Below are 25,385 nucleotides of genomic sequence, written 5' to 3' on the forward strand. Positions count from 1 at the left end.
TCCATCCCACCTGCTAAAGCAGGCTCACCTAGAACAGATCACTCAGGAATGCATCCAGGTGGGTTTTGAATGTCTCCAGAGAAGGAGATCCCACAGCCTCTGTGGGCAGCCTGTTCTGTTGCTTCTTTTCTGGATCTCTCCCTTCCCTTCATGAAAAACGGACTGAGTTAGCTTACAAAGGAATCATTGAATAGTTGAAGTTGGAAGACTGTCTGCAGACAATCTAGCCCAATCCCACTGCTCAAAGCAGGGTCAGCTAGAGAAGATTGGTTAGGACTGTGTCCAGTCAGGTTTGAGTATCTCCACAGAAGGAGACTCCACAAACTCTCCAGGCAACCTGTTCCAGTGTTCATCCACCCTCACAGTAAAAAACTGTTTGATTGTGTTCAGGCAGAACTTCCTGTGTTTCCGTTTGTGCCGCTTGTCTCTTGTCCTGTCACCAGGCACCACGGAGAACAGTCTGGCTCTGTCTCCATTAAACACTCCCATCAGATGGATGATAAGATCCCCCTAAGCCTTCTCTAGACTGAACAGTCCCAGTTCTCTCAGCCTCTCCTTGCATGACAGGTGTACCAGTCCCTTAATTACCTTAGTGGCTCCCCACAAGTTTCACTCCACTATGTCCATGTCTCTCCAGTACTGGGGAGCCCAGAACTGGACACAGCACTCTAGACATGGCTTCACCACTGCTGAGTAGAGGGGAAGGATCATGTCGCTTGTCCTGCTGGCAACACTCCTCATCTAGACCTGGCAGCTGTTGTAATTCTTTGCTGTGAGGGCACGTTGCTGGCTTATGTTCAGCTTTTTGTCCACCAGGACCACAGAATCACAGAACGGTTAGGGTTGGAAGGGACCTCTGGAGATCATCTAATCCAACTCACCTGCTAAAGCAGGTTCAGCTAGAGTAGATTGCACAGGAATGCATCCAGGTGGGTTTTGAATGTCTCCAGAGAAGGAGACTCCACAATCTCTCTGGGCAGCCTGTTCCAGTGCTCCATCACCCTTAAGGTAAAGAAGTTTTTCCTCATATTCAGATGGAACCTCTTATGCTTCAGTCTGTGGCTGTTGGCCCTCATCCTGTTGTTGGGCACCACTGAAAAGAGTTTGGTCCCGTCCTCTTGACACCTACCCTTCTGATTTTTGTAAACATTGATAAGATCCCCTCTCAGGCGTCTCTTCTCCAGGCTGAACAGACCCAGCTGTCTCAGTCTCTCCTCATAAGAAAGGTGCTCTAGGTCCCTAATCATCTTCGTAGCTCTCCGCTGGACTCCATCCAGTAATTCCTTGTCCTTCTTAAACTGGGGAGCCCAGAACTGGACGCAGTACTCCAGATGCGGCCTCACCAGGGCAGAGTAGAGGGGAAGGAAAACCTCCCTCGACCTCCTGGTCACATTTTTTTTAATGCACCCCAGGATACCGTTGGTCTTCTTGGCCACAGGGACACATTGTTGACTCATGGTCAACCTGTTGTCAATCAGAACTCCCAAGTCCTTCTCTGCAGTGCTGCTTTCCAGCAGGTCCACCCCTAACCTGTACTGCTGCCTGGGGTTGTTCCTCCCCAAGCGCAGGACCCTACACTTGCCCTTGTTGAACTTCATTAGGTTCTTCTCTGCCCAGTCCTCCAGCCTGTCCAGGTCTCGCTGAATGGCAGCACAGCCTTCCGGATTGTCAGCCCTTCCTCTCAGTTTGGTGTCATCAGCAAACTTGCTGAGGATGCATTCAGTCTCTTAATCTAGGTCATTGATGAACAAGTTGAACAGGACTGGACCTAATACTGACCCCTGGGGAATCCCACTGACTACAGGGCTCCAACCAGACTTTGCATCATTGATCACAACCCTCTGAGCTCTGCCATCCAGTCAGTTCATGATCCATCTCACTATGCATTCATCCAGCTCACTTCCTGAGCTTGCCTATGAGGATGTTTTGAAAGATAGTGTCAAAAGCCTTGCTAAAGTAACAGCAATACAACAGCAAGAGTTACAGCAATACACCACCATCATTTGCTGCAGAGCTACTTTCCAGGTGGTCAGCCCCAGCATGTATTAGTGCATGGGGTTATTCCTCCCCAGGTGCAGAACGTTGCACTTCTTGTTGAACTTCATGAGATTCCTGTCTGCCTAATTCTTCAGCATGTCCAGGTTCCCCTGAATGGTCACAGAGACACCTGGTGCATTAGCCACTCCTGCCAGTTTTGTATCATCTGCAAAGCTGTGCACGTTGCTTCATCATCCAGGTCATTAATGAAGAGTTAAACAGGACTAGAACCAGTGTTGACCAGAGCCAGACAGCAGCAGTGTCTGCAGCTGGACTTTGTTCTCCTGATCAGCACCCTCTGAGCCTCGCAGTTCAGCCACTATTCAATCCACCTCACTATCCACCTCTAGCCCATACTCCATCAGGATGTTCATACTGAAGTTTATCTAGATGTACAGACTCAATTGGCCACCAGAACAAGTAGGTTAAAACCTTGATTGCTGTTTCAGGTTTGTTATTACAAAATTGCATCAGCCTATCAGTTACTAAATAGTTACACCCATACACAGTTCTAAAACTGTGATCACTATGTTTACAAAAGCCACTTTCCTGCAAGAGTATGCAGGTTATCTCCAAGACTTTGGCAAGAACTGAGAATTCCACTTGTATTTCGTATTTCTACTAATTTTTCTGCAGTTCTACAAAGCTTTGAAGCCCCTCTCAGATCTCCCATCCGTTTCTCTGCAGGTTGAGTGACTAGATAGCTATGATCTTTCACAGATCCTGAGTGTTCCTTGAGAATATGGCAAACCCATCTTCCTAAAAAACCTGCCCAAAGCTCCCCCTATAAAGCTTAGCTGTAACTAGCACAACTGTTTCTCTAGAAAGCATACTGCAGTGGTCTGGTGGCCAGTCTTTGCTATGTGCTTATTTTCATTGTCAATACTGCGCATGTACTTTCATAGGGATGCTACGGTAACATCCAGTATCTGCAGGGTTGCCCTACGCTGGTATTCCTCAGACTCTCTGCTTTAGAAAATCCATTGAGTGACCCAAAGGCATTTCTGTACGTTGCTGAGTAAGCTCAGGTAAGCACAAGCTTTGGACACCAAGCAGGGAACTGGTAGATCATAGATTATAAGTAATTAAAAAGTAGCTCTTCACAGTAATGGATTCTCAGTACTGGGTGAGTTGCTCGGGTCAGATGTCTTGCCAGGGAATATTCAGTGAAGAAAGCACAATTTGAAATAGTATTTTGATTGTTTATTAAAAATGCTTATCTTGGGATTAACATTTAAGTTATCTAATGGTCATTTTGTGGGACTGGTTTCCCCTGTACCTCCTCTGCAGAGAAGAAAAATTCCAGATGTTTGGTCCATCCACTAAGTACATTCCTGAACAATGCCCTGGTTTTTTTTCTTAAATAAGCAAAGCAAAAAGCCAAAATGATTCTTCTGCATGGTTTATTATCAGGCTACCTACAGATTGGCATGAACTGTGCATTTTACCCTACTCGCGTAGACCTTTTTATTTGCACACATCATAGGATTGAATATCGTGGAGTTCCATCCAAGATTTCTGTTATTCCTTAGCTTTATTTCATTGAAGATTTCTGTGTGGCAATAATATGAAATCTTCATTGCTTTCATAGTCTGGTTTTAAAAATGCTCTCCTTCAATGTTTCAAACTCACTACTTAATTAAAACATGTTAGCTGTTATTGGCAGTGCTTTGTATTTTCTTGATCCAGAGATGCTTGTTTGAAAGAAGACAGAAGAGTGTTTTGTTCTCTGCTGGTTAAGTCTCAATGGAACTGAATGGGAGATGTATTCCTGGTGTCCTGGAGCTGCTTATGCATCTTTCCTTACATGCCTCATAAAAGTTGGCCCTTTGCCACTCTCTTGTCTTAGATGCTCTCCTTCTAGAAGAACTGTAGGAGGACTGTGGCACACTGAATGACAGCACAATAAAGAAGCAGACAATTTAATATTGCTAATCGTGAATTACTGAATTTGGAAAATGTTGTGGTTTAACCCCAGCCAGCAACTAAGCCCCACACAGCTGCTCCCCCTCCAGTGGGAGGGGGGAGTGAATCAGAAGAGTAAAAGTGAGAAAACTTGTTGGTTGAGATAAAGACAGTTTAATAAGTAAAGCAAAATACACACACACAAGCAAAGCAAAACAAAGAATTCATTCACTACTTTCCATGGGCAGGCAGGTGTTCAGCCATCTCCAGAAAGCAGGGCTTCATCACGCGTAACAGTTACTTGGGAAGACGCCATCACTCTGAACATCCTTCCCTTCCTTCTTCTTCCCCCAGTTTATATACTGAGCATGATGTCATATGGTATGGAACATCCCTTTGTTCAGTTGGGGTCAGCTGTCCTGGCTGTGTCTCCTCCCAACTTTTTGTGCAGTCCCAGCCTGCTCGCTGATGGGATGGTGTGAGAAGTAGAAAAGGCGTTGACTGGCACTTTTTGTTGAAAAGGCACTGCTCAGCAATAAATAAAACATCCCTGTGTTATCAACACTGTTTCCAGCACAAATCCAAAACAAGCTAAACAGATGAGAATGCACTACTTTGGGAAAGAGACATCTAAGTGGCAGTATGAGAGACACATGGAGAAGGTGACACATGAATTCTTATAGCACAAGAACTAGGAGGTATCAAATGAAATGAACAGGTAGAATTTTGTAAACAACAAATTTACACTTTTGCATATTGCACGATTCATGTCTCCAGGGATGCTATGAGTAACTAAAGGCATAAATGAGTCCAAAAAAGCAATTAGATTAATTCATAGAAGGAAAGTCTATAAAATGCACTAAGTCTAACAAATGCACACTGACAAGAGGAACAAAAGTATTTTAGACATCCAACTAGGCCTAATGTAACAGGAACTTAATAGAGAAACAATAGCTATATGGAGACTGGACAAGAGGCAAAGCAGGATGTCCTTGGTTTGCAAACTGGGAAAACTGAATGTTTCACTAAATGAAGAAAGAACTACGTGACTTTTGCTGTGTAGTAGCACAAAACAACAACATGCATGCTCAAGAAATCAGGTCAAGAAGCTGACACTGGGGGGGCACCAGGCTGCAAAGACCACCGGGGGCCACTAGAGAACCCCGATGAAGACTCTCGAATACCAAAGCTGGACTTCTGGCAAAGGGTGCGATTATGTAAATAATTTATGTTTAATGCATGAACTAAACAGTAGAAACAAATGAATAGGCAATTGGTATGTGTAATAAATACCAAGAAGTGTGAATCATGTGTACACTCGATTAGAGGAACGATCCTCTGAGTGTCCGGTGTGATGCAATAGAAGTGCCTGCTTTTTAAAGCTTTCAAAACAGTGTTAAGGAGTCTTTTTGCCAGCTTTTCAGTATCAGCACTAAACCCTTGGCCCACAAAGGCCTTACATTACAGATTGCTAGGCCAGTATACTAGGCAAGTATAATTCTGTACTGTTTTATAGGCCTTCTTTAAGCAGCTCTGTTCTTCTCCAGGGTTTGCCTCTCATTAACCTCTTTGCCTTCACTCTGGCAGTCTGGCAAACAACATAACACCAGCATATAGCAAGCAGGGAGGCAGACCCTTCTTTAACACTGTGGCACTTAATCTGCATCAAGCATTGGTGCAGTGTGTTCCAACTAGTTCTCACGCAGGCTGCGTGAAAAGATTCAAACCTCTTTTCCCGAGCAGTTATCTGTCCATCACAGCATGCAGCCTGGCAGGGCACCCACAGAGCAGGGTGTGGGCCTCTGCTCCCTGGGGCATCAAGATCTGCCACAAACCAGAGTGTCTCAGACCTCCCTTCTGCTGCAAGGAAGCAGAGCAAGCTGGCAGAGGGGAAGGGGAAAAGGAAGCTGCGCATTTGCGTCATTCCATATCTGTTTGAGTACTTAGCTTACACTGGTCATGTATCTTTCCTGTGTATCTACTCATACAGCTGTGAACATCATTTCTGGGGAAAATTAAGCCAGGTATAGTTAGATATGCTAGTTAAACAACAAGTATCCTACTATGTTGGTCTGAATGACCCAAGACTATTCCTGCTCGTGGCTTTAAAATAGCTTCACTTAGTAGATCTATGGAATGAGTAGGGCAGACTCCGTTTCTCTCTTTCAGAGTTTTTCTGCATTGGGCACTGTCAGAGATACGATGCTGGTGATGGGAACAGCTGTCCCATATCTGTACAAAACAGAGTGCAACAGACTTACGGATTTAACAAATCAGTTAACAGGGAGTGTTGGTCAGGAGACATACAGGGGGTGTTGCTGGGGGAATATGAAGGGGGGATCAGAAAGCTTGTACCCTCCAAGTACCTCAGCCAATGGGAAAAGGAGGGATCACCTGCAGCCAGGGATTAGGATAAACAGGGGGGCTGTGTCCTCCTGTGCTTTTGGGAGACCCCATAGGGCCTATGGACTCTCCCTTTACTCAAATAAAGTTTTATTTTATTTTTTCACTCCTCTGTCTCCTCTTTGAACATTTACCTCTAGCAAACTCAGTTTCCACACACTGGATTAGCTGGATGTTTGACCCGACAGGAGAACAGCTTGTTTGACTGCTATGATTGAGGTTCATTACCATCCTGTTCCACTTATCTCTGGAAACAGCAAGGAACAAATCTCCAGATACCATTTCAGCTTTCACTGCATCAGCTAACACTTTTCCACACCAGAGGAAAAAAAAAATTCCTCAGCCTTACTGCTGTTTCATTCACTTGTTTTACTCTCAGCAACAAACCATACTAAGTCTTCCACGGATTACTTAAAACACTTTGTAGCACAATTAGCTCATGCTATGCCCACCCTGGTTCTGCGGATATATAACTTTCTTTGTAATGTTTCTTATGTCTTTTCTTCCAGTTTTCAGAGTAAACAATTTAGTATTTTAGACAGTTGCGCTACCGCATAGCAGCACACTTAAACACCAGTCTTCACTGGGAAGTCACTATTAAAAAAATAAAGATGCCCTGCTATTAATAAAATAGCAGTTTAATTGCTACTAGTCTTTATCTTATTTGGTAAATAAACTAGCCACTTATTTTCGCCACATTTCTGGGAAGTGACACTCCTGAAATTAAACCTTCATGTAGCAGGCATTCTCACCACTTACAGCTGCAAAACTCGTTAACGGTTTCTGCTGTGTTTCTCTTTGCTTTGCTGTTTTACCAAAGGCCTCCTGATGCCAGCACCACAGGCCACACAAAAGTCTTTTTTTACTTAAAACCTAAGTTTTGACCCAAGCTTGCAGGGAAGACACACAAGGAAGGACAGAAGTGCCCAGGCCCACAGCGGAGGTCGTGCAGGGACTGCCAAGCCCCTCCAGGTACTTGTGCAGTGGTACAAAACCCAGCTCCATTTTTCAGCAAGGCCCAGCTGTGGCTTCCCAACTCCTGGCGCAACACCAGCACCTTTTGCTTGGAGCCACTGCAGCCGGCGGCCCCTGTCCCATGTACCAGGCTGCAGGAGGCCACAGCTCAGGCCCGACCCAAGCCCAGCACCTCTTGCCCTTCGTGCCCTCTGCTGTGGCCCCGACGGGGCTGCTAGCAGTTCAGGGCCTCTCCAGCACTCAGGACAGGATCCTGACCTCCCCAGGGGCGCTTCAACCCGCCCTTCTCTGCCGGCTGCCGGCATGGCTGCGCCCAGCTCCAGGATGGCGCCCGGCACTACTTCATCAGCCCGAACCAAACATGGCCACGCCAGGCCCAGGGGGTGACCTGCCAGGGTCCAAGATGGCGCCAGCTCCCGCTGATGTGTTAGAACCGGCCCCAAGATGGCCACCTCCCCGCCCCCGCTCTTTGCTGCCAGGAGCCAAGATGCCTTCCCCTATGCCTTCGATGTGCCTTACTTCCTGCCCGGCCGCCCCAGCGTCCCTAGGCGGCGTCTAGCCCTCATCAAAGATGGCGGTCGGAAGTGCCTCGCGTTATTAGGTTCCCACCCCTCGCCCCTCGCCGGGTTGTTGAGGTTTGCGGCAGAGATGGCGGCGGCTGAGCTGGAGTACGAGTCAGTCCTCTGCGTGAAGCCCGATGTCAACGTCTACCGCATCCCGCCGCGCGCTTCCAACCGCGGGTACAGGTGAGGGAGTTTGTGGTTCCCGGGGTTGACCCGGCCCGGCGCGGTCCCCGGCCGCCCTGCCCGCGGGACTGCGGCCGCAGCTACAGGGGCTGGGCCTGGGAAGGGGCGTCCTGGGGCGCCGTGGCCTGCGGCCCGGAGCACGTTGAGGCCTGTTCCCCGAGGCCTTAGCCCTCACTGGATGGAGCTTCGGGGGAAGCTTGAGTCATCTCTTATAGGTGGTCTCTGCCTAAAAGCAGCAACCTTTGCTCTGTGCTGCGGAGGAGCAGGGGCTGTTCTGTTAATTGTGTGCGGGAGGTGAGGGCACCTGAGCCATTTGCTCTTCCAGGCAGAGCTGACCTCTGCTCCCAATTTGCCTCGTTCCCTGGGATGTGAGTCTGATGTGGTATAATGGCATGTTGAATTTGGCCCGCTGGCTCTCACAATAATGGAGAAGAAGCCAGAACGAGTTCAGCATGATTCTTAGGAAGAGATTGCAAGATAGGGAGTTAGGCATCCTTTCTTTCTTTTGAGCTGAAACCACTGGAGTGTGACTTTGTAAGCTGTGCCCACAGACTTTCTGGAGGAATGGGTTTGTGCTCTGAAGCACTGGTGGGTGTCAGTTTCTGAACTTGGCAAACTGTTGATGCTGTGAATGCTGTGCTTGGCCACAGATGTTTGTTTCCAGTTGTAGAATCCTGTAGGTTGGGGGTTTTTTCCTCAGTCTTCCCCCCCTCCCCCTGCCCCCTTCATAACAGTCTGTAGCAAAGAATTTGGTGGGCTAGTCAAGATGGTTGTGTCTATCATGTTTTACCCAGTATAAGCTAGCTGCCTCTAGGTTCAAAGGTAGTTGATATTATTTTACATCAAGAGGGGACAATAATGGTATTGCTTTTCAGCATGCAGTTAATTAGTTTTGGGGGTTTTCCTGATGCTCACAAGTCACCTATTAGTTGCTTTTGAGTTCAGTGTTCCAAGCGAGTTTCTGGGTTTCAGCCTCCCCTCTTCTGCAGGCCTATAAAGATAAAGACAGAGTTGATGTTCTCTGGACTATATCTATTTCCCTTTACCCATGTGTGTCAATTGGCAGCAAGGAAGAGTAACTCAGACCTCATATATTGCTTGGGGAGAGAGGTGTTGAAGGTTTGGGAGCAGAGACTTCTGTTGAGATGGTTGGGCAGAAGTGGAGGGGTTTGTGTATGGTCAGTGAACAATTGCTTTTATTTTCAGGGCATCTGACTGGAAACTGGACCATCCGGACTGGACAGGGCGGCTTCGTGTCACCTCCAAAGGCAAAACTGCATACGTTAAACTGGAGGATAAGGTTTCAGGTAAGGGAAAGGCTGTGGCTTGGTGAGACTGTGACTATGATTGCTGCATGTGAGCATGTGCTTCTAGGCCTGCTCAGAGCTGTGTGTGGCAGTCTGGGCCATGCAAGAAGTTGCTCTCCTTAACACCCAGTTAGAATCATAGAATATCCTGAGTTGGAAAGGACCCACAAGGATTATCAAGTCCAACTCCTGTCCCTGCATATGACAACCCCACAGTTCACACCGTGTGTCTGAGGGTGTTGTCCAGTCTCTTCTTGAACACTGTCAGGCTTGGGGCTGTGACCACCTCCCTGGGGAGCCTGTTCCAGTGCTCCACCACCCTCTGGGTGAAGAACCTTTTCTTAATGTGCAAGCTAAGCCTCCTCTGGCACATCTTCCTGCCATTCCCTCGGATTCTGTCATTGGTCACTAAAGAGAAGAGATCAGCACCTGCCCATTCTCCCCTTGTGAGGAAGCTGTAGTGTGTAATGACATCTACCCTTAGTCTCCTCCAGGATGAACAAACCAAGTGACTTTAGCCACTCCTCATACGGCTTCCTCTCCAAACCCTTCACCAACTTTGTAGCCCTCTTCAGACGCCCTCCAGTAGCTTTATATCCTTTTTATACTGTGACGCCCAGAACTGCACATGGTGCTCTAGATGAGGCTGCACCAGTGCAGAGCAGAGCGGGACAATCACCTCCCTTGACCGGCTGGCAATGCTGTGCTTGATGTGCCCAGGACACAGGTGGCCCTCTTGGCTGCCAGGGTTGGCTCATGTTCAACTTGCCATCGACCAGAACCCCCCGATCCTTCTCCGCAGAGCTACTTTCCAACATATCATTCCCCAGTCTGTATGTACAGCCAGGGTTACCGTGTCCCAGGTGCAAAATCTGGCACTTACCCTTGTTAAACTTTATGTGGTTGGTGATTGCCCAGCTCTATAGTTTGTCTAGTTCCCTCTGCAGGACCTCTCTGACCTTGAGAACGTCAACAACAATTTAATGTCATCGGCGAACTTACTTAGTATTCCCTCAAGTCCTGTGTCCGAGTCATTTATGAAGACATTGAAGAGTGCTGGCCCTGAGATGGATCCCTGCACAACCCTGCTAGTGACTGGTCACCAGCCCAACATAGCCCCATTCACTAGAACCCTTTGAGCCCGGCCCATCAGCCAGTTGCTCACCCACTGCATTGTGTGTTTACCCAGCTGTATGCTGGGCGTCTTGTCCAGGAGGATACTGTGAGAGACAGTATCAAAGGCTTTACTGAAATCCAAAAAGATCATGTCAACAGGCTTCTTTTGGTTGACTAGGTGGGTGACCTTGTTGTAGGAAGATATTAAGTTGGTTAAGCAAAGACTTTCCCCTCATGAACCTGTGCTGACTGGAACCAATGACTGAATTGTCATTCAGATATTTTTTGATAACTCCCAGAACAATCTCCATAATTTTGCCAGGCACAGAAGTGAGACTGACAGGCCTGTAGTTGCTGGGGTCATCCCTGTTGCCTTTCTTGTAGACTGGGACAATGTTTGCCAGCTTCCAGTCAACTGGGACCTCTCCAGATTCCCAGAAGCATTGAAAAAAATCACAGAGAGAGGTCTCACTATGATGTCAGCCAGCTCTTAAGGCACCCTTGGATGAATCCCATCAGGCCCCATTGACTTGTAGGGATCTAGCTGGAGTAGCAAATCCCGTATGAGTTCCAGATTGATTGGGAGTTTATTGTTCTCGCAGCCATGGTTCTCTAGCCCTGGGTTATGGGGGCCCCCAAGTCCATCTTCGGTATTGAAGACTGAGGCGGAGAAAGCATTAAATGTCTTGGCTTTGCCTGTGTCCCTGTTTATAAGGTGACCATGCTCGTCAAGTAATGGGCCAATGTTATTTCTAGCTTGCCTTTGCCATTAACTTAAAAAGCCCTTTTTATTGTCCCTCACAGTACTGGCCAGCTTCAGTTCTAATGGAGCTTTGGCAGCATGAATTTCCTCCCTACAGTGGTGAACAGCATGACTGTAGTCCTCCCATGATGCCTGACCTTGCTTCCACTGACCATATATTTACTTTTTTCGCCATAGTTCAAGAAGAAGATCCTTGCTCAGCCAAGGTGGCTTCTTGCCTTGCCTGCTAGATTTTCAGCATTTTGGAATTTCCTGCTCCTGTGCTTTTAGGAGGTGGTACTTGAAAAGCAATCAACACTGATGGACCTCAGCACCTTCAAAAGCTTCTTCCCAGGGACCTTACTAAGTACTTCTCTGAGCAGCCTGAAGTCTGCTCTCCTCATATCCAGAATTGAGGTCTTGCTGTCAGTTTTCCTCCTGTTAGCATAGATTTTAAACCTGACTGCTTTGTGGTCACTGAGGCCAAGGCAATCACCAATCACCACGTCACCCACAAGACCCTCTTTCTTAGTGAGTAGCAAGTCTAGGAAGGCACCTTTCCTGGTCAGTTCCCTTAGTACCTGCACCAAGAAGTTATCATCCAGGTGCTTTAGGAATCTTCTGGACCTGTTGGTGCCAGCTGTTTGATATTCCCAGTTGACATCTGGCAAGTTGAAGTCCCCAATAAGGACAAGGGCATATGACTTAGAGGCTTCATTTAGTTACTTAAAGAATAACTCATCAGTGTCATCATCCTGGCTGGGTGGCCTACAGTAGACACCCATGACAACTTCTGCTTTACTTGTCTGACCCTTAATCCTTACCGAAAAGCTCTCAGCTTTGCCATTGCCAACTGCCAGCTCCCATGCAATCCTGCCCCTTCACTACATGCAGTGCCACCCCCCTGGCCTGTCCTACCCTGCCTATTCCTTCTGAAGAGCCTGTAACCATCCATCATGGCGCACCAGTCACAGGATTCAGCACACCAGGTTTCACTAATGCCAGTTATATCCGTGGGACTGGGGAAAGGCTTTTAATTCATCTTGCTTGTTCCTCATGCTGCACACATTAGTGTAGAAGCACTTCAAGTGTGGTTATGGTGCCCTTCACCTCATCGCGCAGTCTAAAGAATCTCACTGTCACGCAGCTACTTGAGCTTTGATGTGCCACCTGGTTGCTCATCACTGACTGGCCTGGTACTTCCCCCTTCCAATCTAGTTTGAAGCCCTGTCAATCAGTCCTGCTACCCCCTGAGCAAACACCCTTTTTGCCCTTCTGCAAAAGGTGCATCCCATCAGATGTCAGTACACCTGGTAAAGAACACGCGAACCCATGGTCGAAAAACCCAGAGTTCTGCCATGGACACCAGTCTCAGAGCCATGTGTTGATCAGTTGGGCCTGCCTGTTCCGTTCTATATTCCTGCCTGCCACTGAAGGGATAGAGGAAAGAAACATCTGAGCACCTGATCTGTCTACCAACTGCCCCAAAGTTATGAAATCCGTTTGATTACCTTTAGACTACTTTTTCCTACCTCTTCCCTGCCAACATGAAGGACCAGTAGTGGATGATAGTCTGAGGACCTTACCAGCTTGAGGAGTTGTTGGATAGCATCTCTTACGCTGACCCCAGGGAAGCAGCAGATTTCCCTGTAGGTTGGGTCTGTGGTGGATGCACTCGACCTCCCCCACCCTACACTCCTGTGACAGGGTCGTGTTGGCATATTGAGTCCTCCGTTCCCTTCAGAAGGGAATCACCTATGACAGCTACCCTTCTTTTTGTCTTTACATGTGAGGTTTTAATGGGTGCGATGTGTTTCATGTGGGGTGTAGGTTGCCTAGAGGACCACTTCTTCCCAGAAGAATCTTCATCAGCAGCATCAGTTGTCTGCCCATCCAGTTCCAGGGCCTCATACCTGTTGTGTACAGGCACCTGGGAAGGTGGAGCAGGCTGAGAGTGGATTCACCTGCTGCCCTGAGCAGTAACCTGCTTCCATTTTCCCCCATCTCCTGGAATTTCTCTTTCTGCCTGCTGCTGAGAAGGTAGGGGGTCCTTTGTCTCTAGTGCCATGGTTGGCTTCTGTACCTGCCTCAGGGATGGTAGAGTGTGAGTCCACCAGTCAGTCTCCTTCTCTGACTCCCTGGTCTCCTCAGCCTGGACTTCTCCTCCTGAAACTCTGTCACCAGGTTGGGAAGCTCCTTCACTTGGGCATATCACCCACAGGTGAGCTCACTGCTGCCAACAGTCCTGGAGCAGAAACTCAGGCACATTCTTCAGCCTGGGACCTGGACAGCTACGTCTTCCCCTGCAAGCTCAGTTTGAGTGGCTGCATCAGTTCTTGCAGCTGGAGGGACCGTGAGGGATGCTGAAGGCACAGCTCTTTGCCAGGTGGATACCATACTTTCTGCTGTTCTTAGCTCCTTGCTAGTGGGTTGTAGCCTCTGTTTGAAGTGGCAGGGTCCTCCCTGCTTGCCCTGCCTGTGCGAGCTGCCATGCTAACTGCCACACCCCTGTTTGCTCACCCTGGTCACTGCTCTCCTGGTCGCCTGTGCTCCCTAGGGGCTGTTTAAATCTCTCACCATTGCTCCTGGCAATGCGCCCTCTGCATCAGCCTCTCTTGCAAGATTTGCTGGTTGCTGGCTAGTCCCTCTGCCTGTCTGCAGGTTTCCCTGCCTCCAGGATCCTTGGCATCCCACCTTGCCTCCTCGATTCATGCTCTGCAGGAGAACTTACCATAGCTGCTGCTGTGCTCGTTGCTGACTCATCTACTCATTCTTTGTCTACAGGAGAACTCTTTGCCCAGGCTCCTATAGATCAATACCCTGGCATTGCAGTGGAGACTGTCACGGATTCCAGCCGCTATTTTGTCATTCGAATTCAGGATGGGACTGGTGAGTTGAGGGGTCATGTATGTGCCAAGTGCTAGGGGTGGAGGAGACTTAGCCTGATGAAGCTGGATGTGTGCCAGGTAGATTGAAATGGTGTTGGGAGTGCTGAAAAGGCAGAGTAGTGTGCCGGAAGTGGTAGGAAGGCAAGGTTAACAGAGGAGGGTTCTGTACATTATGTGGAGTTCCGGGGCTGGGAGGGAACATTCAGTTTTATGAGAGTGCTACGTGGGAAGAAGGGTGCATCCTGAAGGCTAGGAACAATGAACTGCTGTGAGTTGCTGGTGTCCAGTTGCAGGTGTGTCGGAAGGAGGTAGCACAGAGTGGTTTAGGAGAAGCAGAAGGAGTTTGGAGTGAATGAACACAAGGGCCCGTTTCCAGGGCACTTCCAATGACCCGTTCTGTCTCCTTGCTAGGACGAAGTGCTTTTATAGGCATTGGCTTCACGGATCGTGGTGATGCCTTTGACTTCAACGTCTCTTTGCAGGATCACTTCAAGTGAGTTGTGCTTTTCTGGAATGCTGTTTTTCCTCTGGCCTATAGAACATGGTGGGTGGTGGTGCATGTTCATTTAGTACAGGCTTCCTTGGGATGGTCGTGAAGCCCTGCTCTGGTTCCAACAGGGACACTTGGGTGTGCTGCCAACTGTCATGCAAGCTCGGAGTCCTGCAGGGTCAGATCTGTAAGTCTTAAGCTTAGGTCCTGTGATGCTACAGGTGCAGTGTTGATCTCTTGGGTTTGTGATGGTTGCAGCTTTTTACTGTACTACACTGGGAGTAGGAGGTAACTGGTTTGACAAGGCAAGGAATTTCTTTGGTGGGGTGGAGAGAGGAACCATGTGTTTCTGAATCCTTGTTTCCCTTTGCCACAGACTCTTATGTCTTTCTCTCTTCTTTTTAGGTGGGTGAAGCAGGAGACTGAGATCTCAAAGGAGTCGCAGGAAGCTGACACACGTCCCAAATTAGACTTAGGGTTTAAGGAAGGGCAGACCATCAAACTGAACATTGGGGTAAGCAGCCCAGTTTACCCTGCTTCTTTCTATGGGTATACCAATGGAGACTCTTCCTCACTTGGCCTTTCGTTTTATACAGAACATGACGACAAAGAAAGGAGGAGCAGCCAAGCCTCGGGTGTCTGGATCAGGGGGCCTAAGCCTGCTGCCTCCACCACCAGGAGGCAAAATTTCAGTCCCTCCTATACCTCCTCCTTCTTCTACAGCCATTTCCAACCATGTCACACCACCACCCATGCTGAAACCCAGTAATGTGAGCAGTGCAGGTAAACATTAGCATAGAGCAAACAGTGTGTCAGACACTAGTCAGTGCATAGAGAGGGCTGAGGCCTGCTTCAAGGAACTGGTGTTCAATCTTGTGTCAACAGCAGCCTCTCAGACATGATGTGTCCTGAGAGCTTTGCTCTTTGACCTGAGGATCTCCATACTTGTTTAATAATACCTGCTTGTTCTTGCAAGGAGGACAGTGTTGTAGCTCTGGTCCTTGCAAAATGAGAAACCAAGCAATTTGGTCAAAATGATCTTGGAGGTGTGGATATGAAATTTAAAAAGCTGCATTTTTCTGAACTTGCATGTGCCTTGGGGACACTGACAGAGCTATATAATGTGTCCAGAAAGTACTGCACTGTCACTTGCTTTCCGCAGAGAGGATGCTTTAGTATGAGCAGCAGAAAGAGGTGCAAAGTATAGTGGAATTGTGGGTATAGTGGGTTATTTTAAAATATGTATATAATTTTATATAATATTATTTATATATTAAAATAATAATAGAATATAAAAAATAGATGTTGAACTTCTTACATAGGTATATACCAGTTCAACTAGGCCAAGTTCAAGGTGATGCATCTGTGGTGGGGCAATCACTGGTATCAATACAGGCTGGGGGATGAATAGGTTGAAAGCAACCCTGTAGACAAGGACTTTGGGATACTTGTGGTTGGAAAAAATGGATACGAGCCAGCAATGTGTGCTTGCAGCTCAGAAAGCCAACCATAGCCTGGGCTGCATCAAAAGGAGTGTGGCCAGCAGGTGAAGGGAGGTGATTCTATACCTCTGCTCTGCTCTGGTGAGACCCCACCTGGAGTCCTGTGTCCAGCTCTGGAGCCCTCAGTGCAGGAAAGACATGGACCTGTTGAAAATGTTCCATGGGAGGGCCACAAAAATGATCAGAGGGCTGGAGCACTTCTCGTGTGAGGACAGGAGAGAGTTGGGGTTGTTCAGGCTAGAGAAGAAAAGGCTTCAGGGAGACTTATTGCAGCCTTTCAGTATGTAAAGGGGCCTTGTAAGCAAGATGGAGAAAGACTTTTTACCAGGGCCTGTAGTGAATAGGACAAGGGGCAATGGTTTTAAACTGAAAGAGGGGAGATTTAGGTTAGATACAAGGAAGAAATTCTTAATGAGTGCAGTTAAACACTGGAACAGATTGCCCAAAGAAGTTATGGATGGCCAATCACTGGAAGTGTTCAAGGCCTGATTGGATGGGGCTTTGAGCAACTTCATCTAGTGAAAGATGGCCCTGCCCATGGCAGGGCAGTTGGGCTAGATGATCTCTAAAGGCCCCTTCCAACTCAGCCCATTCTGTGATTGTGTAACAAAGAGGTTGCTGCAGTCTGCTGGATGCTGCATACACTTTTAGTGTCACCATACAGAGATGTCTGGAGAGGTGATGATACTCTTGTGAAGGCAGAGATTTTAGCAGTGCTGTACAGAGATCAGAGTGAGAAGAAACCATAAGCTTCTGAATAAGCCTGGGCTCCAGTGCATGATTTATACTTTTAAGGTGATGCCTGCTTGGCAACTGTTATGATTGCTGAGCTTGGGCTGAGTCTGAGCCTTATATCTACTGGGAGAGGTAATAGGTTACAAATCTGCCAGCTGGTATGCTAGGTGAAGACTGAATAGTTCTTGAAGATGATGTACCGCTATAGTAGAGGTGGGAGGCTCAGTGCACATTCAGCAAAAGGAGCCACTGTTATAATCAAATCCTTAAAAAGTCTAACTTCCTTCTTCTGGAGGGAGAGCTGGAGTCCCTTCAAAGATTCTCTGTCCCCGCATCCAGCAGTTTGTGTAAGGTGACTGCTTAAATGTCTGTGGGGTTTTCTTCATCATTAGTTTGATTTTTGTTTGTTTGGTTTTGTTTTGTTGTTGTTGGGGTTTTGGTGGTGTGTTGTTGTGGTGGTTTTGTTGTTTGTTTGTTTGTTTTTTCTTCCACCTTAGATATTCTATTAGACTTAGATGCTCCTGCATCTGCATCCAAGCCATCAGCATCAGCTGCCACAGACCTCTGGGGAGACTTCAGCACTGCATCCAGGTAAACTGTGGTGAAGGGAACTGTACACAAGGGTAGTGTCCTGATGGGCACTGAAAGAGCCATAAGTTAAGTCATACTAGATCTGCTCCTTTGATTCTCCTTTCTTTATTTCAGTGCTGTTCCAAATCAGGCTCCTCAGCAGTCCAACTGGGTCCAGTTCTGAATGGTCAAAGCAGTGGAATGGGACAAACTGATGACCAAGAGGCTCTAGAGGCACCAAATGGGATCAAATGAGGCACAAACCTCTCTAGTCTTCAATCAAAAACAAATCAGGACAATCCTTCCTTTTAAAACTAGATCTTCACTTAAGTCAAAGCTTACTGTTTTTGATCCCACAGTGAAACTACTGAACCTAAAGAGAACATACTGACTCTCCGAAAGATGGACAAGGAGGAGAGGGGTAGCTTCATCTCTTCCACCTGCTTGACCATTACATGGTACATCCTAGCTCTTTTTCCCTGTCTTTCCATACAGGGAAAGTAAGAATCCTGAAGAAGGTAAGTACAGGAGGAGGCTGGGAAGTGCCTCTGGGTTCCTTGCCCTTAAAATTTTCTCTGGTTAGACTGTTGCTTTTTGTGGCTGTTTTCAATAGTGACTCAAGTCTCTGCAGCTTGGCCTGCAGTGCTGAGGGCAGTTGCATTTGGCTGCAGTTTGTACATGGAAGCTGTAAGGAGATAGGTCTTGTCTCAACACAAAACTTTAATTATGTCTGTGGTGAGGAGTGAACCTTGCCATGCATGCACTACTCTTCCTCTCTTTGGTGCAATTCTTGATAGTTGCTGGATGTTCCTGTGCTCTTATGGGAAGGGTCATGCAAGTCCTTGAGTAGACCTGCTGCTGTTGTGCTTGAGCCCCAGGTGGGCACCCCATCGTAAGGCTCCTTGCCTTTGACTTGCAGGTTCACTGGAGGAGCTTCTCTAATTTTCATTCCTTTCTCCCTCCTGCCCCATGCAAAGGCCTCGTTGTCATTGAGCTGTTTTAACTGGAAATAGCATTAAAAAAACCAAACTTGTTTTTATAATTTGGTAGTTACTTGCACTAGATGACAACCAGGTAATCCCACCACTCAACATTTCATGTTCCTGTGTTACTATCCTGAGCACTGGCCTTGTGTTGTGACTTGGCACTGTTACAAGTATTGCATATCCATGCCACAGTAAGGACTATGGTGGGACAGTGGATTATGCTCTGGCGAATGGGAAGTTTTCTTCCCTTTTCAGCTCACACTTATCATTTGGGCAAGAAATTTATAGTAGGCCCAATCTTGAGAACTGTGACAGAAAAATTCTCCCACCTGTGTTCCTTCTTGTGGCTTTTCTTCTGAGGCTAACTTTCAAGGGATGTGAGCTGGTTATTGTAGTTAGGATTTTTTTTTTTCTTTTTTTAAATTTTTAATGTGCCCCAAACCCCCTCTATTTCCTGTATGGTTTATGGAGTTAGAAAGAGGTAGAAGGCCCTTACTTCTGTTCTCTTTGGAAGGGTTTCCTAAGGCCCTTTGATCAGGGCACTGTTCCATCTTCAGCAGCTATGGATGGGGTCTGGGTTGTAAGTCTGATTACTCTGGGTAAAGCCCATGGGCAAGCTGGAAACCTCGCAATGCTAGCTACCTTCTGTGATAGCTGATAAGTCAAAACATTAGCTGGGAAGGTGGTCTCAGTGACTCTTATCCAACTACAGTAACACTAGGGTTTTGGTACTTCACTGGAAGGTTTCTTCCTGTTTTGAACACTCAACCAGCAGCAATGCTTTTGTAACTGGAATACACTCTGTTAGCACACCTGTGCAGTAAATTTTTCTCATTGGGCAAAAATTTCCTGGTGAGGCTTTTAAAAGAGAGTAGTTAGTTATATGCACCTTGTACTTGCGAAGGTCTGTTGTCCTTTTTGTCTTCTTACTATGCTGAGGGCATTCTGGAGACAAAGTTTCACTTAGACCATCCCTCTGGGAAGCAAAACGATTGAAAACAGCTATAAAGCTGCTGCAGTTCCACTTGTGGAAGTGGGAACCAGACTGCTCTTGGATGTATTTTAAGTAATCATTTAATCCTGATCCCCTGGTTCTCTTGGTGTTCCCCCTGCCACCCCTCCCCCACCTTCATAGTCACTCTTGCAGTCTCATTGTACTTAAGCTCCCTGCCTCCGAATTTGTGGGTGGCTATAATCTGCTAGCAAAGTCATGGACTCTGCTGGTTGGCTTTTTGTTTACTTTTTCCTTTTTTTCTCAAATCATTGTGAGGTCCTGTCATTTCAACTATGTATGAGTTCCGCAAACCAAGAAGGTTCATGGCACCAATTAACAACTAACTAGGAACCCTTTCTGTATTGTCTTAGTTAGTATTCTGGAGATAATATATTATGTATTTGAAAAGCTGAAGAAGCAAAAATTAAAGATATATGTATATAAAGCATAAGATGTACTTGTGCAAATGGTAATTAAACAAGTAGTCTTTGGGAAAAGAATATCGTGAGTCTTCTAAGTTGTCAAATTGTTGCTGCTTTGGAAGCTCTGCAGATTGAAGGTCTTCATTCCTTCAGCAAGATCCTAGTTAGCCTAGTTATCCTTCTGCAAGTGTGTTACAGCCTGCAGGCTGGACAAGAGCAACTTAAGGAGTGAATGGGTTCAGGCTTTGTCTGGGTGAAGGAGTGTGGAAGGACACAAAAATTACCTATTGCTCTTCCAAATGGGACAAAAACCAACCAAACAAAACCCCCCAAAAGCCACAAACACCAACCAAACACTCCCCCAAAACCAACCAACCAAAAACAATGAACAAAAACCGCAACAAAACACCACCACCACAAAAAACCCCAATGCATGGAAACAGACTTGAGAGTGTGTGTGTATGATGCTTGAAATGAATGTGGATAAAACTAGCAAGTGAGAAAACTTAGCTGCCCTGTCATTTAGCACTTCAGGTATTAGAGGCTTCTACACAATGAAAATGCTTTCAGAATTGATTCTTGCTACGCTTCTAAATGGGAAGCAGTCCATGCTGACTGCAGAGATGAGCAAGGTAGCTGAGTGGTCCCTTTGTCAGGGAGCAGCAAGGGCAGGCTGCTCTGAAAGGAACAGCAAGCTGGAAGCTGAGTCACAGCAAGGCAGACAAAGGCAGTGGCCTTGCTGACAAAGGAACAGCCCCACAGTGCTGAAGCGGGAAGGTCAGAGCAGGTCAGGATGAGGATTTACATCAGCAAGGTTCATGGCCAGGCATGGCTGTGGCTGCACTAACTCGGGCAGGGATCAAGGGTAAGAACCTTAGCTGATACAAACTCGCAGGCAAACCTACCTGAGGCTTCTCAAAGCCAGACACCTGTATTATTTAAGATGGACCTCAGTCCAGGCAGCCAGTCCACCAGAAGGTGAAGAATATGCTCAGGGCCCTGATATTCTGTCAAGCCTTCTCACAGCCATCTCTTCTCGCACAGCCACACTGCTTGGTGTTCCTCTGCCAGACAGCAAAGCTCTATGTATGTATGTGTTAAAAGTACAGTCTTGTGGCCTTGGTAAAGATGAGAAGTCTTAATCTTTTAAGTCAGCTGCTTGAATGACACTGGTAAATACTGATGTCATTGTCAAATATTCTAGCATCTGTGGTGGCAAAAAAAACCCCAAAAACCAAAAAAACAACACAAAACATAACATTACATTTCTTCGGATCTAGGAGCAAAGCTGTTATCCTGTCTTGGTGAATATGGTGGATATGTTGTGTAGGTCCTGGCCAGGCAGAAGGTGAAGGGTCTTGTCCATGAGCTATGGCAAAGCTTATCTGAGTTTTCAGTAAGTACTTGCAGCAAACTATTGAGTAGCCTCAGAGAGTATTTCTTCAGAGTGGAATTTTCAGGTAGGGGAGAGAATTGAAAGGGAGGAATGAAACTCATGGGTTGAGATTAAAATGGTTTAATAATGTAACAACAAATACTAATATCCTCCTAATAAGATATATTTTAAAATATATATAAAGTGATAATGCAATTCCTCATGAACTCTGTCCACACTGATCAACCAGCACCCTCATCTTGGAACAGCTGGAGCTGGGGAGAGAGAGACATCAAAAAGGTAGAAAAGACCCAAAGGCCAACTGCAAAATGACAGAATGGCAAAAGGCTGAACTAATGGAACAGAACTGAACCTGAATGGATCTCACAAACCAGAAAACCTGACTCCAATTATATATGTAGCATGATGCTAATGGTATGGAATATTTTCATTGGTCAGCCTGGTTGTCAGTTAAGGTCTGTCTCATCTATGCTCTCTTTCCTAGCTGCCTCTCACCTGACAATGGAAGTGCCCAAGTGAAACTCCAAACCATTGGGGATGAGAAATTCTCTAGATATCTGCCAATGTTCTCTGACATGCTCTGTCACCCATGACCATCCAGCCTCAAGGCAAATCTGTGTGTTATTCTTAAAAAATCTTTTCGTAACTTTGTACATGATCTGAGATACATTCAGGAGACACAGCAATAAAAGCATGCTAGCTTGAATATCCCCAGGATATGCAAAGTTCTCAAAAACTGTTGTACCTAAGCCAAGGAGAAAAGAGAGGTGAAAAAGCAGGGGAAAATTCCACTCCCCCTCTGTCTTCCCCATAGGTTGGATGTGATTACTAATCAATTCCGAGAGATGGTGCCCAAGGCACACGAATGACAACAATGCTTTGTAAAAATACCAACATAATCATGCAACAAGGGAAATTAGCATCTTGTAAGTTGATATTGCACAGGACAGCAATATGACAAACCTAGTCCTTTTCCCAGAAGTCATAAACAGCACTGCAGGGGATACATAGGGCATGTAAGAATTCACATAACACAACCATGTAGAGAAACAAAGCAACATCATGACCAGCGACTACTAATATATACTAACATAGTAAATGTGTATTTTAACACGCTCTGGTCAGGTCTGTTGTTATCCCAACCCTTTGCATCTCCTGCCTGGCTTGCCAAAAAGGACTGTTGTAATTTAGCCTCAACCCTAGATGACAAATAAAACCACTTGCTGGTTGCTCACCCCTCCCCTGCCCCCTATGGGATAGGCAGGAGAATCAGGAAAGAAGAGGCAAAACTCCTGGGTAAAACTACTCCTTTGACTAGTTTTGGGTCATCAGTCCTGGCTGTGTCATTCCCCCACCTACCTGTGGAAATTAACCCTATCTTGGATGACCCAGCACAGTTACATTTTTTTCTCTCCTGTCCAATTGAGGAGGGGGAATCACAGAGCAGCTTTGGTGGGCACCTGGTGTCCAGCCAGGGTCAGCTCACCACACTAGGCAATCCATTGAGTGCTCACTATATTATATGAACAATAGATTCTCAGTATAGAGACTGGGTTTGGGTCTTTTTCTTCCAAGCTAATAGCTTTGTCCATGCTAATAGTTAGGAAAAGCACATTGCAGGATGTAGTGCCCTTCTAGTTTGATAGCTTAATTTTGCCGGCTGCCATTAGCTATAGCTGTGTGTCCTCATCCAGAGTTAGAGCTATGACAGACATTCCTTGGAGCTTCCTCTGAGCATGGGAAAATCAGTCAGCAAGAGCTGGTGCCTGCAGTGGCTCCTGACCAGAGCCGTGTTTTGCCAGCTGTCACTGCTGGGAGCCTAGGGTGAATTTCTTGCATCACTTGTGTTTGGGGCAGGTCAGCCAGGTAATTTGCGATGGCCTGCTTTCTGTTTTCTTTCCTAAGCATTGTAGAATGGCAACTCCTGCATGTTGAGGCAGAGTCAGCTGTCTTAGAGACCAGGTTTTTAATCCTTGAAGCAGTCTGAAGAGACATTCCCTGAAGGAGGAGGGAGATGCCTGTAGCTTGCAGCCTTTGTGTTGAGTCTTGTGCTTTAGGGATGTGAAGAGTTGTGGTGCTACCTTGCTCTTCTAGCATGGTCTGCAAGCCTGGCTAGGTTGGTGACACCTGCGACGAGGGCTTGCAAGTTCAGTCTCATCTGTGACCATGTGCTACCACCTGCTGCTCAATCCCTTTGCTGCGGGGCTTCTGGCAATCCCTGGGCTTGGCCACTGTCTCCAGGGACTGGCTGGGCCCCCAGCAATCAGGAGTACAGGGGAATGCAGGCAAACATCACCTGCGACCTGGCTAGCACTGGTGAAGAGCTCTCTTAAAAGAACTTGCAGCTGGCATCTGTCAGCAAGAGTATGCTGACTCCTGAGTTGGCTGCCCGCAGTGATCTCCCCTGGGCAGGGGACATCTGTGCCTCAGGGTGGGATGTGAGCAAGGGCTGGACCTGGGTATGGAAGAAGCCACAAAGCAGAACTGCAGCATCTGGAGGTCTCCCCAGGAGCATCTGAGATGAAAGGAAAGGAAAGGAAAGGAAAGATGTCTTTTGCACACAGGAGGCACAACGGAGGAGGAAGGCAAAATCATAAGATGACAGAAGAAGGACTTTGGTAGGTCTGGTTTAAAACAGTCCAGAACAGCTTTGGGTGACAGTGGAGTTTGTAATGGCTTTTATTGAATGCTTCCTTCAGTCCAATAGCAGCTCTGCCTTCATGGCCACCAGTATCATAACTTGTCAGCAAATGCTTTCCTGAATGATTTAAAACTGATCCCTGCTCAAGTTTACAGAAGCATAGTTTAAAGATTTTTTTTTCTTCTTCTTCCCTCTTGACAGTTTGACAGTAATGGAACTGGAGCTTCCAAATGCAGAAATGTTCTGCTATCCTAATGCCCTCTGCACTTCAGTGCCTTCATGCACTTAAGCATAGCGTAGTGCTTGGAACTGAGATGCCCCAGTCTTGTGGTCTGCCATTGCATGTATGTCTGTGTATGTGTGTTGTCTTTAAAGTTTGGCCCATGCAAACTGAACTCCTCCGGTTCTTTTTCGAAGTGAAGTTTAAGCACTTGTCTGTGAGCTTAGAGTATTAAGCAAACTGCTCAAAGATGTGTGGAGATGCTGCATCAGTAGTGCCACACAAACTGTGTGGAGAATTGGAGAATATGTACTAAGGGGCTATAGATGTGGCAGCATAGGCTACATGTCTGGTGCAGAGTTAGAGGCTGCTGTCACTAGTACCTAAAGCTGAAGCCAATACCATGGGTACATGTACAAAGCATACTTGAAAAATGACAACTGCATGTTTTTGGGATAGAAGAACAGGAAAAGTCCTGGAGTAATATATTCTACACGGAAATAGGATTCCTGTAAGCAGACAACCTGCCTTGAGTAGTCTGGTCTAGCTTCAGAAGTAGCTCTGCTTCGAGCAAGGGTTGAATGGAACTATTTCCTAGCACAACTTTTGTGCTTGGCTGTTGTGAGGTGGGTCGTGGACCAGCACCATCTGTTGAGACATCTGACACAGGGGTTTGGTAAGTGGTGGGGAGCACTGAGGTCCGACTGTGATCTTTCAGCTCAGGAAGGGCAGAGGCTGTGCAAGGACCAGTGTGGTGTGCTGTGTCTGCACCATCTTAAAAAGCTAAATATGCAAATAAGTGTGAACTGGAGGCAGACTCTAACAGAAGAGTGTTGCAGGCCAGAGTGACTCAGCAAGGAGCACTTTGGCCACAGCATCAGTCCCAGCCAGCAGCTCTGGGGCCTGCAGGGAGCCAGCAGCAGGGGCCCTTTGCCCTCTGAGTCAAGGCTGGCTCCGTGCTGGAGGCTGGCACCCAGGCGCACCATTTGATCAGTCTTTGTTTTACTGTGCTGATGCTGACTTCAGTGTCCTAACGTGGTAAAAGTGGGTCATGTGGGTAGCCAGAGAGTGTGCACTTCAAAACAAGAAGTGCCCTTCCCCATTCAACTGTGTTGACATCAGTGTTGTGAGGAAGCTCCTGCGTGCAGTTGAACCCCAAAGCTAGAGCCTTCACTGGCTGGCATTAAAACTTAATTAAATTAATTAATTAAATTAATTAATTAAAACCAGCGTACTTCAGTGACGAGGTGCCAGGGAGTGTCTGACTGAGGTAACTGTGCTGTCTGGGTTTAAGTCAGCTTTCTGCAGTT

At 46.9% G+C, this 25,385-nt stretch overlaps 1 protein-coding gene across 2 annotated transcripts; it reads left to right on the top strand.

Annotated features, from left to right (window-relative positions):
* Positions 1–7,943: 7,943 nt before the first annotated feature.
* Positions 7,944–19,837, top strand: NECAP1 (NECAP endocytosis associated 1). 2 transcript variants are annotated; one of them, XM_065636268.1, is made up of 8 exons: positions 7,944–8,066; positions 9,273–9,373; positions 14,016–14,120; positions 14,531–14,612; positions 15,015–15,123; positions 15,206–15,392; positions 17,344–17,437; positions 17,552–19,837. In XM_065636268.1, the coding sequence occupies exons 1-8, from the start codon at positions 7,969–7,971 to the stop codon at positions 17,598–17,600; spliced, it is 825 nt and encodes a 274-aa protein (XP_065492340.1). In that variant the 5' UTR covers positions 7,944–7,968; the 3' UTR covers positions 17,601–19,837. The 2 variants fall into 2 exon arrangements, with proteins under 2 accessions (XP_065492340.1, XP_065492331.1); XM_065636259.1 differs by having other exon boundaries at positions 7,959–8,060.
* Positions 19,838–25,385: the final 5,548 nt, after the last annotated feature.

The sequence above is a fragment of the Caloenas nicobarica genome, chromosome 1 (genome assembly GCF_036013445.1).
Source record: "Caloenas nicobarica isolate bCalNic1 chromosome 1, bCalNic1.hap1, whole genome shotgun sequence".
Lineage (NCBI taxonomy): Eukaryota > Metazoa > Chordata > Aves > Columbiformes > Columbidae > Caloenas > Caloenas nicobarica.